At 41.3% G+C, this 15,874-nt stretch overlaps 3 protein-coding genes across 7 annotated transcripts in view; 2 read left to right on the forward strand and 1 right to left on the reverse strand.

Annotated features, from left to right (window-relative positions):
- Positions 1-12,215, reverse strand: part of Abhd18 (abhydrolase domain containing 18) — a 39,509-nt gene extending 27,294 nt beyond the window's left edge. The window contains exon 1 of one of the 2 annotated variants that reach the window (XM_027391937.2): positions 12,028-12,215. The gene's annotated coding sequence lies outside the window, so the exon portion shown is untranslated. The remainder of the gene's footprint in view (positions 1-12,027) is intronic. The other variant, XM_035451759.1, reaches the window with a different exon arrangement.
- Positions 1,175-3,217, forward strand: LOC100771404 (FUN14 domain-containing protein 2). Its single transcript, XM_027391941.2, has one exon. It carries the CDS (start codon positions 2,151-2,153, stop codon positions 2,694-2,696), a length of 546 nt encoding a protein of 181 aa, XP_027247742.1. The 5' UTR covers positions 1,175-2,150; the 3' UTR covers positions 2,697-3,217.
- A 97-nt stretch (positions 12,216-12,312) lies between the features above and the next one.
- Positions 12,313-15,874, forward strand: part of Mfsd8 (major facilitator superfamily domain containing 8) — a 30,959-nt gene continuing 27,397 nt past the window's right edge. Inside the window, exon 1 of one of the 4 annotated variants that reach the window (XM_027391934.2) lies at positions 12,313-12,515. In XM_027391934.2, the coding sequence (XP_027247735.1) occupies positions 12,451-12,515 (65 nt within the window). In that variant the 5' untranslated portion in view covers positions 12,313-12,450. The remainder of the gene's footprint in view (positions 12,516-15,874) is intronic. The other 3 variants (XM_027391936.2, XM_027391933.2, XM_027391935.2) reach the window with 3 other exon arrangements.

Genomic DNA, 15,874 nt, shown 5'->3' on the forward strand with positions numbered 1-15,874 from the left:
GGTCTACAGGGCAAGTTCCAGGACAAACTCCAAATCTACACAGAGAACCCTGTCTCGAAAAACAAAACAAACAAACAAACAAACAATACAACAGGAGATTCAGAAAAAACCTGGGATTCAAAGTACAGAAATGAAGAGTCTTAAAGCTTCACTAAATGATGAATTCTTTTAGGGTAGGACTTCCATCTTGAGTACAAGGACTGATATAAGTAAGGAATGATACTCACATAGTACTATAGTATCAGTCAGGCTCTATTTAAATTACAACACAGCCACATGTTTCATTTAAGATATCCAAGAACACTTGAAATAGGATTATCTGGGCTGGGCGGGAGTGGTGCACAAATTTAATTCCAGCACTTGAGAGCCAGTGACAGGGAGATAGATCTCTGTGAGTTGGAGGCCAACCTGGTCTACTGATCGAGTTACAGGACAGCTTCAAAGTCACAGAGAAACCCTGCCTCAGAAAGAAAACAAACTAAAAAGGATTATCTGAGTTATACAGAGGAAAATGAGGCACAGAGTAAACAGTTATTTATCTAGGCCATATGGCTATCGGGGAAAGAGGGCCAAGCTTCAACTTCAGGCATAATGTCCAAGATTTAGCAGGTTCACAACACTGACTTTTTGTAACAGTGAACAGACAACAATAACTAGTGCTTCTAGTTGGGCACTATTTCTCAAATTTCTCTGTGTGCCCCCCCTATCCCCTAAGACAGGGTTTCTTTGTGTAGCCCTGGCCATCTTGGAACTCATGAGATCTGCCTGCCTTTGCCTCCTGAATGCTGGGATTTAAGGTGTATGGCATCACTGCCCAGCTTATTTCTCAAATATTTCCAAGAAATTTTCAATATCTACCCGAAGTTTCACTAATTAACAGGTGTAGTTCTGGGCTTGAGATGTAGCTAAGACAGAGTGATTGCTTAACAAACTTGAAACCCTAGATTCAATCTCCAATACTGTAAAAAGGAAAGCTACAGTTCCAATTTATGGGCAAACTTGATTCAGATTCAAGTTTAACTGCACAGAGATATAAGAAAAATGAAAATTTACATTTCCATCAATTATCCTCAATAAGTATCTATTGCTTCAAAAGTTTTGAACTTTTATCTATATTTTGTTTTTTGATATAAGTTCAATTTAATGTTTTTTTTTTTTTTTTAGGGGAGGGGTCTCAAACAGCACAGGCTGGTTTTCAACTCACTATGTAGCTGAGGTTACCCGTGAATTCCTAATCCTCCAATCTCTGCCTCCCAGTTTAACCCACAGTCAACTATGGGTATTTAACCTTCTTAGGACTAGACCAGCAAAGCAAGTTGTTCATACTGTCTCACAATTCTCACAATCAAATATTTACTAGATATTGTTACTCCTTAGGCTATCACAAAAAACAGTCAGGCCCACAGCTCTACATTAAACCTACTTCTATGAACATCTTCCAGTAATAGACAGTACTAGATGTATAGTTGCAATTGTCTAAACCACAGTCTTGCAATCAGGATCACTTCTGTGAAGACCCTCTTCCAAGCAAACAACACAAGAAACACTGTGCAGCCAGCCTCTGTCACCAACGAATTTTTGTTTCAGCACAATCTATATGCATTTCTTTTTGCCTTAAACGTTTTAACTTGTCTCAGTCTCAGATGTATCTGTCACAATATACATATCCTGGGTTGTAATCACCTGCATAGTCCCAAGTAAATTCACTTCCTGGAGAGTGTCTCTGCTATTAAAATGCAAAGAAACCACACTTCTAATGTGAAATCATTCATTGAATTTCCTGTAAAAAGCTTCTTGATGAATGTATAAAACAAAGTTATACTTTTGTAAACTTGTTGCACTTAGTAACAAATCTCTTGCTTTAGCATGAGTATTCAATTGAAATCCATTTTCTTTAGCAAAACCCACCAAATCTTCCAACTAGTATTTATAATATACTTTACTTTTCCAGTCTTATGAATATAAACAACAGTTGAGTTTTAGACTTTTACTACCCTTAGGACACTCAATTTACGTACTGGATAAAGGTCAAGGTGCTTTTGTGACGTAGCTGGGGCTGAGGGAAAGCTGATGCGCGCGCTCCACCTGCCCTCTTTTGCCGCGGCCGTGGGAATGGATACACCTGCCCACGTGCACAAAACCCGCTGGCCATGACAACGACTACTACCACCGTAACCGCGGTACGCTCCATCTCCTGGCCTGCTGACACTCTGCGCTTTTCCTCTCACAATCAGCTCACGGGGATGGCCACAACCAGTCAAGGGCCCTTTGACACATATGAGGCACTGGATCTTACAGAATTTGCCAAAAAACAGCCTTGGTGGCGAAAGCTCTTCGGGCACGAGACGAGGCCTTCAGGTGACAAGTACAGCGTGGCAACCCAGCTCCTGATCGGCGGTGTCACTGGCTGGTGCACTGGCTTCATATTCCAGAAAGTTGGGAAGCTGGCTGCCACAGCTGTGGGAGGGGGCTTTTTTCTCCTTCAGCTTGCAAATCATACTGGCTACATCAAAGTTGACTGGAATCGACTAGAGAAGGACATGAAAAAGGCCAAGGAGCAACTGAAGATTCGGAAGAGCGCCCAAATACCAAACGAGGTCAAGAGCAAAGCCGAGGAGTTGGTGTCCTTTGTAAAGAAGAATGTTTTAGTGACTGGAGGATTTTTAGGAGGCTTTCTGCTCGGTATGGCATCCTAAGGGGTATGGCTTCACTCCCACTGCTCAGCAGCCTCTACACACCATCGTAGAAAAATCCAGACTCTTTCTTCCTCCTCTGCACGCCTTCCTCCCTGTTGTAAATTTGAACCACTTTCATGCGCATTTGCCCATGTAAGTTAACGAAGGTCCTCCCATGGGCTTGACAAGCCCTGGGGAAGCACACTCTCCATCTGGAGGCAAACAAGAATGGTCCTTTTCCCATGTGTAAAATCTGTCCCAAACCATCTTTAAGATCTGTCCCTAACAGTCGAGCTGGAAGAGCGGTGCACAATTACCTTACTATGCGCTATGTGGAAAGGAGCTGAAGGTATCTGACTTTGAGCATGGGAAGAAAGAAAATAAAGCAGGGACAGTTGTGGGAGTACCATACACTAGCCAGCTACTTTAGGGGGACAGTGTCCTTACAGAATTTACAACTAAACTGATGCTTTTCCTCTTGACAGCTACTATAATTATCATAGTTATCTTAGCTCGGTGTTCAGAAGTATGACACTCTTCAAAAAGGGCCATAATTTAAATACCTGAAAGCTTCACTTAGACCTATTTTGGGGGTGGGAGGTTAGGGTGGGCCTAGGGTCTTACTCACACTACTCTTACTAGGCCAAAGGCTACCTCTGAGCTGTATTCCCAGCCTTTTAGTTATTTTTCATTTTAAGGTTTCACTAAATTGCTCTAGTTGACCTGGAACTTGACATACTTATGTCTCAGCTTCCTGTGGAGGTGGGATTACAGGCCCAAGCCACCAGGAACAGCTTCCCCAAGACCTTAAGAAAGAACTGAAGAACACATCTCCAAGTCTATTTTTCCTCTTCTCAATCTTCTCATTTGCCTTTTCCTCCAGGATTAGTTTGCAATAACCCATCTAGTTGGGTTCTCTACTTCAGGGCCTCGTCTACTTCAATCAAACGTCGGCTGGATGAAATTTTCATCTAGAAGCTTCAAGGAGAAGAATTTGCTTTCAGGCTCTTAGGTTTGGGGTACAATTTATATATTTGCAACTATAGGATTTATTCATATTTTGTCCTTTGTCAGCCAGAAGACAAGCTCAGCTCTGGGAGGCCATCTACACAGTTCTTCATCTCACACTGACTTTGCTCTCTCCATAGAAGTCAGAAACAGCAGCTGACTTCTTTTCTTCATGGCCAGTTGGAGAGAGAGAAAGAGCCCTGAGTGTCCAATACCACTGAAGAAAGGGCAAGTGTGTGAGTGCAATCAAAGTTTCCATTTCCTGTTGGTTAGAAGGTAAAAATCATGGGTCCTGCCCAAACTCAACACTGTGAGCAACAAAAAGCAATGATCTTAAGGACTACCTTGGAAACTGTTACACAGGAAGAAGAACCTGTTACTTCTCAACCTTTGAAATATGTTTGGGTTTATACTTAAATATTAGGATCAGATCCTCATATTTCTACCAATAGGGGAAAAAACCCTACTAAAAACCACAATCTCCATAGACCTGAGCAACCACTTGTTTATAAGCCAATTGGCTCTTTACAGTTTAAATCATGTTTATATTCTTCCATTCACTTAAAACTCTTACTTTAAAAAAATAAAAAAAACCTCCAAAGGAAAATGCCAATTAGTAATTTGGTTTTTTTTTTTAAAAGTCAAACAAATGGTAAATGGAAATTGGCTTTTATGGTTTTCTTTTTGAAACAGGATCTCATATAATTCAGGCTGATTTCAAATCAACTTGTAGCCACGGATGACCTTGAACTCCTGATCCACCTACCTCTACCTCCCAAGTGCAGGAACCACATGCATGTACCAACGCATGTAACTGGAAAAGTGGCTTCTTAAATACTGTCTACATTATATACATACTCTACTTTAAAAACAAGTATTAAAATCATGTAAGTATATATATTCTACTTTAAAACAATTATTAAAATCATGTAAGTATACACACATGCAGAGAGAGAGAGAGAGAAAGAGAGAGAGAGAGAGAGAGAGAGTGTGTGTGTGTGTGTGTGTGTGTGTGTGTGTGTGTGTGTGTGTTTAAATTGCTTATTTTTTCATTAAGAATAAATGTCAGGGGGGAAAAAAAGCCAGGCAGTGGTGGTGCATGCCTTTAATACCAGCACTCGGGAAACAGAGGCAGACAGATTTCTGGGATTTCCAGGCTAGCCTGGTCTACAGATCGGGTTCCAGGATAGACTCAAAAGCTACATTGAGAAACCCTGTCTTGAAAAACCAAAGAGAGAGAGAGAGAGAGAGAGAGAGAGAGAGAGAGAGAGAGAGAGAGTAAATGTCACTGTTATCTAATAAAGCGGAGATATATCTTAGTACAGAGCTTTTCTGGTATACAAAAAAACATTTGGGTTCCATTCCCAGCATCAACCAACAACCAAAAAAGTATCTAGCAAGTTGTAGTGACAGCTGTCTATAATACTACCACTTATAGGCTGAAACAAGATGGTCATGAGGCCAACTTGGGCTACTAATAAGACCTTATCTTAAAAAAAAAAGTACCTGAGAAGCTGTTGGTGTATATTGAGGTTGTACAGGTCTTGGATTCTGTAAGATCCCAGTTCTTCCCAGGGTTCTTGCTCCTAAAACCTTTAGAATTTCCTGAGTTATAACTATTATGCTAATGAGGTGACTCATAGTGAGCATGCAAATAGTTTCAGGTCATCAGAAAGATAAAGCACATAATTTGAAGGTTGGAACTTGAGCCAGGCGTTGGTAGCGCATGCCTTTAATCCCAGTACTCGGGAGGTAGAGGCAGGCGGATCTCTGTGAGTTCGAGGCCAGCCTGGTCTCCAGAGGAAGTGCCAGGATAGGTTCCAAAGCTACACAGAGAAATCCTGTCTCGAAAAACAAAAACAAAAACAAAAAACAACAACAACAACAAAAAAAAAAAAAAAAAAAAAAACAGGCTGGAGAGATGGCTCAGTGGTTAAGAGCACTGCCTGCTCTTCCAAAAGTCCTGAGTTCAATTCCCAGCAACCACATGGTGGCTCATGACCATCTGTAATGAGATTTGGTGCCCTCTTCTGGCGTGCAGGCATACATGCAGGTGGAACACTACACACAAAATAAATAAATCTTTTTTTTAAAAAAAAGAAGGTTGGAACTTGGGCTGGAGAGATGGCTCAGAGGTTAAGAGCACTTCCAGAGGTCCTGGGTTCAACTCCCAGCAACCACCACATGGTGGTTTATAACCATCTATAATGAGATCTTGTGCCCTCTTCTGGTGTGCAGGAATACATGCAGGCAAAAGGCTGTATACATAATAAATAAACAAATAAATCTTAAAAAAAAAAAAAGGTTGGAACTTTAGGTGGGCTTGACCTCCACAGAAGAAGGGAACTGGACATTATTATGTTCTATCACTGGGCCACATAGTAATATAAACCCAATACAAATTCTAGATACTGGCTTTAGTGGCACTGTTGGACAGATATCTTCCCCCTTTTGGGGGGAAGGGTTTCTCTGTGTAACAGCTCTGGCTGTCCTGGCACTTACTTTGTAGACCAGGGTGGCTTCAAACTCACAGAGATCCGCCTCTGCCTCTGCCTCCCGAGTGCTGGGATTACAGGCGTGCTCTACCACCACCTGGCAGGACAGATACCTTGAGGTCTGGCTGGAAATTCTCTCTGATCCATACATAGAGACCATGGTATCTCAACATTTTTGGCTGTTTTTGTGTTGTATATATACTTTAATGGGTTTTCCAGAGTTATGTCAGTCATTCTAGCAAATTATTGATCCACAAGAAACTTTTCTAATAGCCAAGTTAGAAGTTATCTTTCTGGAAGCCTAGAAACCCCTAAGGTAAGATTGGCATCTAGGGCAGTGGCATCTGTGAACCCAAACCCTTAATTTGGGGAGTTTGCACAAAATGGATTGTAACTATTATAGGTGCACTAAATTGGAAACGGAACAGCCAGTGTACTCTTTCCTCAATTAACAAAAATCTAGGGTTGGTGAGAAGGCTCAGTAAGTATAAGCCACTATGCCTGATATACCTCTTTGATTCTCTAGGACCCACATGATTGGAAGGAGAGAGCTGACTTCTGTAAGTTGTCCTCTGGCATCCACTTGCAGAGCACAGCATGTGTATACAAATACTTTACATATTCCCAATCAGGTCAGCTCTGGATAAATCAGGTGGGATGGAGATACAGCTTAAGAAAATATAATTCTAAATGGTGAACAGTTATTGTTATGTGGTGCTCAGCTTACAGGGTAGAAGAACCTTGTGAGGTGATTTAGTTCCTGGGTATGTATGCTTGAGGTATATAAAGAGCCTGCCCACTCCCATTCTCTATGTTCTTTTATCTCCCTCTTTTCCAGTTCATGACTGGAAAGGAGCTTCTCTGCCCCATGTTCCATATCATGATGTTCTTCCTTGCCACTGGCCTAAAAGTAAAGTGGCCACATTAACCCATAAGCCAAAAATACACTTTTTATGGTGGTTTGAATAAGAATGACCCCCATAGCTCATGCATTTTAATACTTGGACCCTAGTTGGTGGAACTGTTTGGGAAGGATTAGGAGGCTTTGTTGTAGGTGTCATTGAGGGTAGGCTTTGAGATTCTAAAAGCTCTACCATTCCCCATTAGTTCTCTCTGCCTCGTGCTTGTAGATGAAGATATAAACTTTTTTTTATGTGTGATACTTCTATTTTAATTCCATAGGTTCCAGTTATTTTTTTAATTTTTTTCCATTCATTTATTTAGCTCATAAATATAGTCATGCACAATTATGATACATAATACAGTATGTTCACAAATGGCATGGCTAAATTAAACCAATTAACATGTTATATCACACACATTCATCATTTTTGTTTTGAGAACACTTAAAATATAGCATATTGTTATCAACCATATTTATCATGCTCTTAGTAGACCTCAAGACATCACAGAGTCCATGCCTCTTGTCCAACTGCAGTTTTAGAAGATATAAGCTCTTAACTACTGCTCTAGCACCATGCCTGCCTGTTGCCATGTTCTTATTACAATGATCATTGGCACAACCTCAGAAACTAAGCCCCAAATAAACTCTTCTAGAAGTTACTTTGGCAATGGTGTCTTCATAGCAATAGAAAATAAAACACTTTGGGGCTGGAGAGACGGCTCAGAGGTTAAGAGCACTGACTGCTCTTCCAGAGGTCCTGAGTTCAATTTCCAGCAACCACATGGTGGCTCACAACCATCCATTATGAGATCTGGTGCCCTCTTCTGGTGTGCAGATATTCATGGAAGCAGAATACATAATAAATAATTAAATAAAATCTTAAAAAAATAAATAAAACTTCTCAGCTTAGGCTGTTTTTTTTTTGTTTTTTTTTCGAGACAGGGTTTCCCTGTGGCTTTGGAGGCTGTCCTGGAACTAGCTCTTGTAGACCAGGCTGGTCTCGAACTCACAGAGATCCGCCTGCCTCTGCCTCCCGAGTGCTGGGATTAAAGGAGTGCGCCACCACCACCTGGCTCTAGGTACTTTGTCATACAGACAACAGGTAACAATGATTTAAATTATATTACTACTTGAATCTTTCTGTATTGATTTGTATGCTCGTTACTCATATTTTTGTATATATTTATGAAGGTGCAGAACAGTTGTATGCCACTGTAATACAGGTCCTGTCTTTTTCTAGTATTGTACACTAGGGTCAACACTCTCCTTTGGAATATCCATGCATCATGACACTAAGTCAATTCCATATAAGTAAGAAAACAAAAACCAAATATTCTCCAACAAGAAACAGTATGCTATTCAAGAGGTATTTCACTTCTATTTTATTTTTGTTTTTTTGAGATAAGGTCTCTCTATATAAGCCTGCCTGTCCTCAAATTTCACCGACATCTGTCTCTGGCCCATGAGTGCTGGGATTAAAGGCGAAAGCCAACGTGCCCCAACATGCCCATACACTTTAAAAAAATTACAACAATTTCTGCATGTGTGGCAAAGTACTTAACAATAAACTTTCAAATATTTTGTAATGAACAATATTCATTATATATCAAATTGTTCAGTCCTTTCTGCTTTTCAACTGTCCACTAGAAAACTTGCCTAAATCACTTGCTTTCCTATGTAATAGACCATTTATTTCCTTGCTATATTCAAATCTGTGAATTGTGCAAGCAATTCACAGATGAGGAACAGAAAACAAATCAAACACACACAGTTTATTATGTATTTGGTATTGAAACTTGGTATTATACAGGTCTTCTTAAATAACATTTCAGTCCCAAAACAATATAAAATGAAGGCTTTTCTGAATCTCTAAATGATAGTTCTTTTTCTTTTGGTGTGATTGTGTGTGTGCATGTGTGCAGGGTAACATGCCAGTGGAGGTGCAGTAAGTCAGAGGACATTGGGTGTTTTTCTGTATCTCTGTCTTGAGACCAGGTTGCTCACTGAACCCAGAGCTAGGGCTGGTAGCCAGCAAGCCCTAGCAATCCTTGTTTCCATCGCTCAGATAGTAGTAGGGTTACAGACAAATGCAGCAATGCCCAGCCTTTTTCAAGCGATGGGGACTTCAACTAAGATCCACCTGTTTTGTAGAAAGTGCTCTTACCCACTGAGCCATCTCTCTAGCCTCTAAAAACAGATCTTTCTAGGCAGGGCTGGCCATGTTCAGGAGCTCCAGAACTATGGATTTTCTAAATGGGATAAAGACAACACCAATTCACCATAAGGAAGTGACATCTGGAGCTGTTCCAGGTATTAAAAGCCCTCAGGTCAAGCAAGACACCATTGATATCCTGTGGAAATAGCAGCTATTTATGAAGTAAATATCAAGTAAAAGGGAAAGGAACACTACTGCCACCTACATTTTTAAATAGCAAGTAGGAAGGGGGAAAACAAAGTGGAACAAAAATAGAAGTACAGTCACAGTGCCAAGGAATGAAATGTCTTTCCTAGAAATGAATTTTCTTGCTAATGTGGCACTGACATCTATTAATATTACTCCATCTAGTACTTTTTAATCTCTCATTACTCTGATATCTAAGTACTTAAACAAATATTACTTTTTCTTCCTAGACTTTTATCATGTGTATCTCAAAGGCATAAGTACAATTTCAAAAAAATGTCACCATGGAGAGAAACCCATTTCTGCAAGCTGTCTTCTGTCTCACATATTCTGTAGCACATGTGCACCTGCACACAAAAATTTAAAATGTACTAATTTTAATCTACCATGTACAATAACTTCCTTCTTGCCATCCAAAGAGACCTAATTTTAATTTCATATTTTTTTAAAATTGCCTGCATGAATGTATGTGTACCATGTATGTGCCTAGTGTCTGTTGAGTTCTAAAGAGGACATCAGATCCCTTAGAACTGGATGATTGTTAGTTAACATGTGGATGCTGGGAGTCAAATTCTGATCCTCTGCAAGAGCAACAAGTGCTTTTAACCTCTAAGTCATCTCTCAGCCCCCAATTTCACACCTTTAAATCACAAAAATATCAACTCTGTTAAAATCCACTACTCTTCGGGAACCAATTTAACTACTCTTACACTGTAGAAAAGTAATTATTTGGGAAAGATGTAACTATTCTGATAATAAAAAAACAAAATAAAACAACAACAACCAGGGTTTGGTTATATAGTTCAGTTGTTAACTTTCCTGTAGAGCATTTGCAAGGTTTAGTTCAATCCCTAACATCACCAAAAAAGAAAAGAATACACAACAAGTCCCACATCTTTGAGATCAGCAAGAGATTTATTGCATCTCTTCAACTTTTGCTCCTCTTTTTTGTGGACTATTTAAAAAAAAACACCACAGTTATCCTCCCCACATTTGCTTTGATTGCTATTTATGCTTCTGAGAAATAAGAGTCTATTTAGATTTCAGGAGTTGTTTATGTACTCACTGCATGCGTTTTTGTGGTCTGAAGTCATCACTTGGAGGCAGTAGTGGAAAGAGCTAAGTTTCTCCACTAGTTGTGTGACCTTGAGTGAACTACCTCAACCTGTACGTAGGAAGCTACACTTGGGCTGATACATAACACATTATTTCAACTGGGTAAACAATGAATGTTTTGATATTAAGAAATATGAGAAGATATTCTTACTGGTATTCTGTTTACAGGGAACCTGGAGGTAAACAGCACAGGTTTTACTGTCAGAGGAGCCCCGTTTTTTTTTGTTGTTTTGTTTTGTTTTTTTAATTTAAGCCATTGTTGGTTAGTTGTGCAACCCTCAGCAATTTACTATGTCCTCTGCCTTTTACTTGTTCATCTACTTACTTGAGACAATCCCTCTCCTCTTTAGAAAATTATTGTAGGGATGAAATGAGGGAACTGAATAAGCATTCTTTCAACACACACACCACATTCTGCTTGGTGGAATGCTAGTTAAAATTTTCTTCTTCCACTATATATGCGCCGAAAATTGTGCAGCCTCCAGGATTAGAAAATATAACTATGACACAGGAAGCAATATCATGGAAAATACTTCATTACCCATCTATATTCTTGAAACCAATCAGAAGAATCTGCATGTTTTTGTTACAATAAATGAATCTGCACGACTTAATCAGAGCTGGATTCAGAAGATAACAGAAGACACATTTCAAGTTTTGGTGTGCTCTAGTGGGGTACAACGTTGACTATAGGAGATGATCACAAATGAAAGATCAGAGGTGAGGTGATGACAACGCCACACAACAGAGAGCTCACATGAGGCAGGACAAATGCTAAACGCTGATACTAATTGTTTTTTTTGTGGACTATTTAAACACTGAGTCTGGGTCCCAACTCTGCCACCTTCCCACTGAGATTCCAGATAACTTACCTCGACTTCAGGTCATGGTAAAGTAGAAATGTGTCTGCTTTACACATCTCCTAGGACAGATGTGATCCAATGAAATCATATGACAATGTTTTCTACAGCTAAGCTAGCAAAGAGTTGAGAAACGATGATTTCTGGCACCTATTAGCTGACAAGCGCAATGGCAGGGACATAACAATATGCAGCGACAAGGAAGTGAACATTATTTGAGTCTGGTGAACATTCTTGCTCCTGATGATCAAAGTAGCCAATTGGACCTAAGCAGGCTCTGGTGAAGGGATATTTACAAAGCTGAAGCTCGGGGGTCCGGAAACCAGCAAAGCAGCAGCATCTGGCTACCACCTCAGTCGCGTCCCTCAGTCCTGAGGAGCCAGCGAGGCAGCAGCGGTTGGCTGCCATCTCAACTCGGTCCCTCAGATCCCTCAGGTGAGGAGCCAAGGGCCAAGCAGCGCTGGAGGGTCGGGGTCGCCAACGCCCTCCCTCGGACCAGGACCCGGCTGTGCTCATGCCGCCCTGCACGTACGCAGCAGAAGGCAGGAGCGCACAGGCTGCTACTTACAGGCCGCTCACAGACGTACACTTGAAGGGGAGCCCACCGAGCCTCCTGGCACCGCCGCTCTCCGCGCTCTAGGGACCGGACTTTCGCCTCACCTCGGAAGGCAAAGAGCTGAAGGTCCTCAGCTATCAAGACTCAGGATCGCTGCCAGCCTTGCGGGCAAGGAGGACGAACGCGGGGCGGGGCTCCCTCAGGACACGCCCCGAGAAGGCGGTGCTGGCTCGCCACGCCCCTTCCGGCCTCCTTCACCAGAACCAACACTACCGCCTCCCGCGAGGCCCCAGCCTCACACTTCCCCTAGACACCCGGTCCGCTTCCGTCTCCTCGGCGCGCACGCGCCGTCGTAGGCGTGTTTTGACAGCTCAGGCCGAGGAGGAGCCGGTGTCGCGAGAGTTGGCGGCGCGCCTCCTAGTGAGGGCTGTCATTATGGCGAGCCTGGGAAGCGAGGCCGAGCGGGAGCCTCTCCTGGGCCCCGGCTCGCCCGGAAGCAGGTGAGCAGGCGGGTGGGACTGGCTAGGTTCTGCGTGTCCACCGCCCTGGCCCGAAATCCGGTCGCTCACGCATGGGCCCGGCGGCCGTCCCCGGACCCGCTCAGGACAGGCTCCCGGATAATCGCGTTTACTTGGGAATAGTGGAGAATCCTCACCCGGGTACCAAGTTTGGTACCTGGAGAACTTGGGTACCCAGGTCGCTGCGGAAGGGGCCAGAGGTCACAGCAGCTTCTCATTGTAGCCGGTGTGGACTCTAGAACCGGGTAGCCTTGAGGCTCCGGCCTGAGTCCTGTTTTGGGAGTTTCTTCCTGCGTGAGAGCTTCGTTTTCTCCTCCACATTCGATTTTTCCTTAGTTTTGTATAAAAGAACCTAGCTGCCTCTTTTACAGCTGCATTCTGTTGACCCTCTGTAGCTGACCACTGTCCACATTTCGCAAAAGCCCCGAAATGATGGTTTTAACCAGCACTCGAGGGCATTGACCTTTTCCTGACCTGCCTGATGGCTTGCTTGGTAAAGTCTTGATACTTTGCAAATAAACCCATTTAAAAATGGCTCATCTTTTGCTTAAAGCCACAGGTGCAAAATAAAGATTACTCTTTAAGCGTTCCATTAGTATTTTGATCCTAATTTATGAGCTCTGATTTAGAAAAGTTTGGACTTGTCTCACTGCACCAGTATGTATTTTTACCTTTAGGTAACAGTATTGTTATTTTATTAATTTTTTTATTTGAAGAATAGTGGGTTTTTAAAATCACATTTATTTTGGGGGCGTGGAGGGAGGTGGCACGTGGTATGGTCTGAGTAGACAACTTTGGTACTGGGTTCTCTTTGCCATGTGGGACGTGTCTAGAGCTCCCTCTGCCCTAGGGACACACCGCAGCTCCTTAGGCTTGGGGGCAAGCACCCTGACCCACTGAACTATCTCCACCACTTTTTGCATTATATTTTGAGACAGGGTCCCCGAAACCCAGACTGGCCTCAACCTCAGTATATAGTCAAGTATGATTTGAATTCCTGACCCTCCTGGTATTACCTCGAAACTGCTGGAATTACCGGGATGTGTGCCACCACATCAAGCAAAACATAGTAACTCTATTAAGTAGGTTTTTTAAATGGACAGTTAAGCCTCAGGCTAAATCTTATTTTTTCTCGTTTATCTATCTTCAACATGAGTCCTTTATTTTGACAACATTGAAACCCCATGGTCTTTGATTTACTAAGTAGAGTATATGCAATGCAATTTTATGTTGTTTTTTGTTTTTGTTTTGTACATTCTGTGACCTTATCAAAACAAGCCTATTTTTAAAAAAAATTCTCCTACTTTTTTTTTTTTTTTTTGGTTTTTCGAGACAGGGTTTCTCTGTGTAGCTTTGGAGTCTATCCTGGCACTCGCTCTGGAGACCAGGCTGGCCTCGAACTCATAGAGATCCGCCTGCCTCTGCCTCCCCAGTGCTGGGATTAAAAGCGTGCGCCACCAACGCCCGGCAATTCTCCGACTTTTAGCTTTCTTTTAAATAAGTGATTTTGTTAGGATCCATCTACATTCAGATGTCACTGTTCATAGAAAGTTCATTAGATTGAGGTTTTATATTTAGCATTTTAAAAAGAAAAGGAAATATTTTCAGAACAAGTCAACAGTCTTTAAAATCCTAATTTGGTTCCCTAATTATGACTGATACGTTTTTCTTTTAATGCACTGCACAAACTTCAATTTAGTTATCTAATAGCTCTTCCTGGCTAACAAGATTGATTGATTTATGATTTATTGATTTAGTTGGCGTAGGTCCTTTTTTTTTTTCTTGAGTGTCTAGTGCTTCCAACTGACCTACTTTAAGAGTTTCATTTAAGAGAAAAAGAGTTGGCACACTTTCTGAATGGCCACATTAGTAGATAGTTTAGGTTTGTTCAGGCCCAAAGGCAAAGTCAAGGACAGTGTAGATACTTAGACAACAAGAGACAATCTACAATCATAATAAGTGAGGTAGGTTGGTCTGTTGATGAGAGAATTGATTGCACTTGAAGTTAGTGTTCTGTCATCAAATTGGTAACAAATAGTCACCTGAAAAACTAGTCTTGGCTCTCAAGCTACAGTTAGATGGTGTCTAGATTTGACCTGCAGATTGATAGTTTGCTAGTCCTACCTTAGAGTTTCCTCAAATACTCCAGGAACTTCAAATTCTTATTGCAGTTTTAGTCTGTTGCAATAGACTTTACTGCACAAACTTCAATTTAGTTATCTAACAGCCCTTCCTAGCTAACAAGATTGATTCATTATAATTTATTGATGTAATTGTCTTAGGTCCTTTTTGTTTCTTACAAACTGGAGCTCAGGCTGGCTTACAAGTCACTCTGTGGTAGAGGATGGCCTTGGATTTAGGGTCTTCCTGCTGTCCCTTTCAAATAATGCAGAAACAATATCCAGCAAGTGATAATGTGCTTGTCTTACAGTGCACTCATTTATAGGACATTTCATTTGTTACATTTCTCCAGTGCTACACAGCACTGCTTTCTCTTTAGCTCTGAGTCTAGGTGGTCTTTGCTTCAGTAATAAAGCTGGACTTTGACCAGTGTAGTGCCTCTTTGCCCCAGTCTCTGTGCAAGAAAATACACTGAATCCAAAATGTAGCATTTTGTGTTTATTCCTATTCAGGTTTACCTAAGTGATCAGTTCATACCAGTGTATTGTGAACTCTTTCTGGATTTCAAGTTAAAATTTTGTTAAACATCCTGTCATTTGGAGCTGTGATTTTTGGAAATGTTAGACCACTGCAGTTTCACTTAGAAGAAAATTCCAGTTGGAAAATTAATGCCAGAATGTAGCAGTGATAGTAGACAGAAAGTAAAAGTTAAACAAATCCCTTTGGAAGTAGGTACATCATTTCTTTTGCTTGTTTCTTTTGGTTTTTGTTTGTTTGTTTCAGACAGGGTCTCACTGTGTAGCCCTGGTTGTCCTGGAACATGCTCTGTAGACTAGGCTGACCTCAAACTCAGAGGTCCTCCTGCCTCTGCCAGCTGAGTACTGAGATTAAAGGTGAGATTGATAGTTTGCTCGTCCTACCTTAGAGTTTCCTCAAATTAAGGTGATTTGAGATTAAAGGTGAGCACCAGCACATCCAGCTGCAGTATTTTCCTCTTACATCCCGGCAAAGCAGAAACCTGTGTAAATCAGTCTCAGCTGTCTGACATGTTTGTGTCATCAATAATTAAAAAGATAAATGTAGAAAAGTGACTGAAGAACAGCCCCATTCTACTGTTCCTACTATGACAAAATAGGAAGATAAATGACTGGTTAGTTTTCTAAATTAAAACAAGCAAAATAAAATCTGTTACTTTGAATACTTTGAAAGATTTCAAATAC

This window comes from Cricetulus griseus (genome assembly GCF_003668045.3).
Source record: "Cricetulus griseus strain 17A/GY chromosome 1 unlocalized genomic scaffold, alternate assembly CriGri-PICRH-1.0 chr1_0, whole genome shotgun sequence".
NCBI lineage: Eukaryota > Metazoa > Chordata > Mammalia > Rodentia > Cricetidae > Cricetulus > Cricetulus griseus.

What these genes read in the sequence shown, in the direction of transcription:
- LOC100771404 (XM_027391941.2), top strand. Translation starts at nt 2,151, where the DNA reads ATGACAACGACTACTACCACCGTAACCGCGGTACGCTCCATCTCCTGG.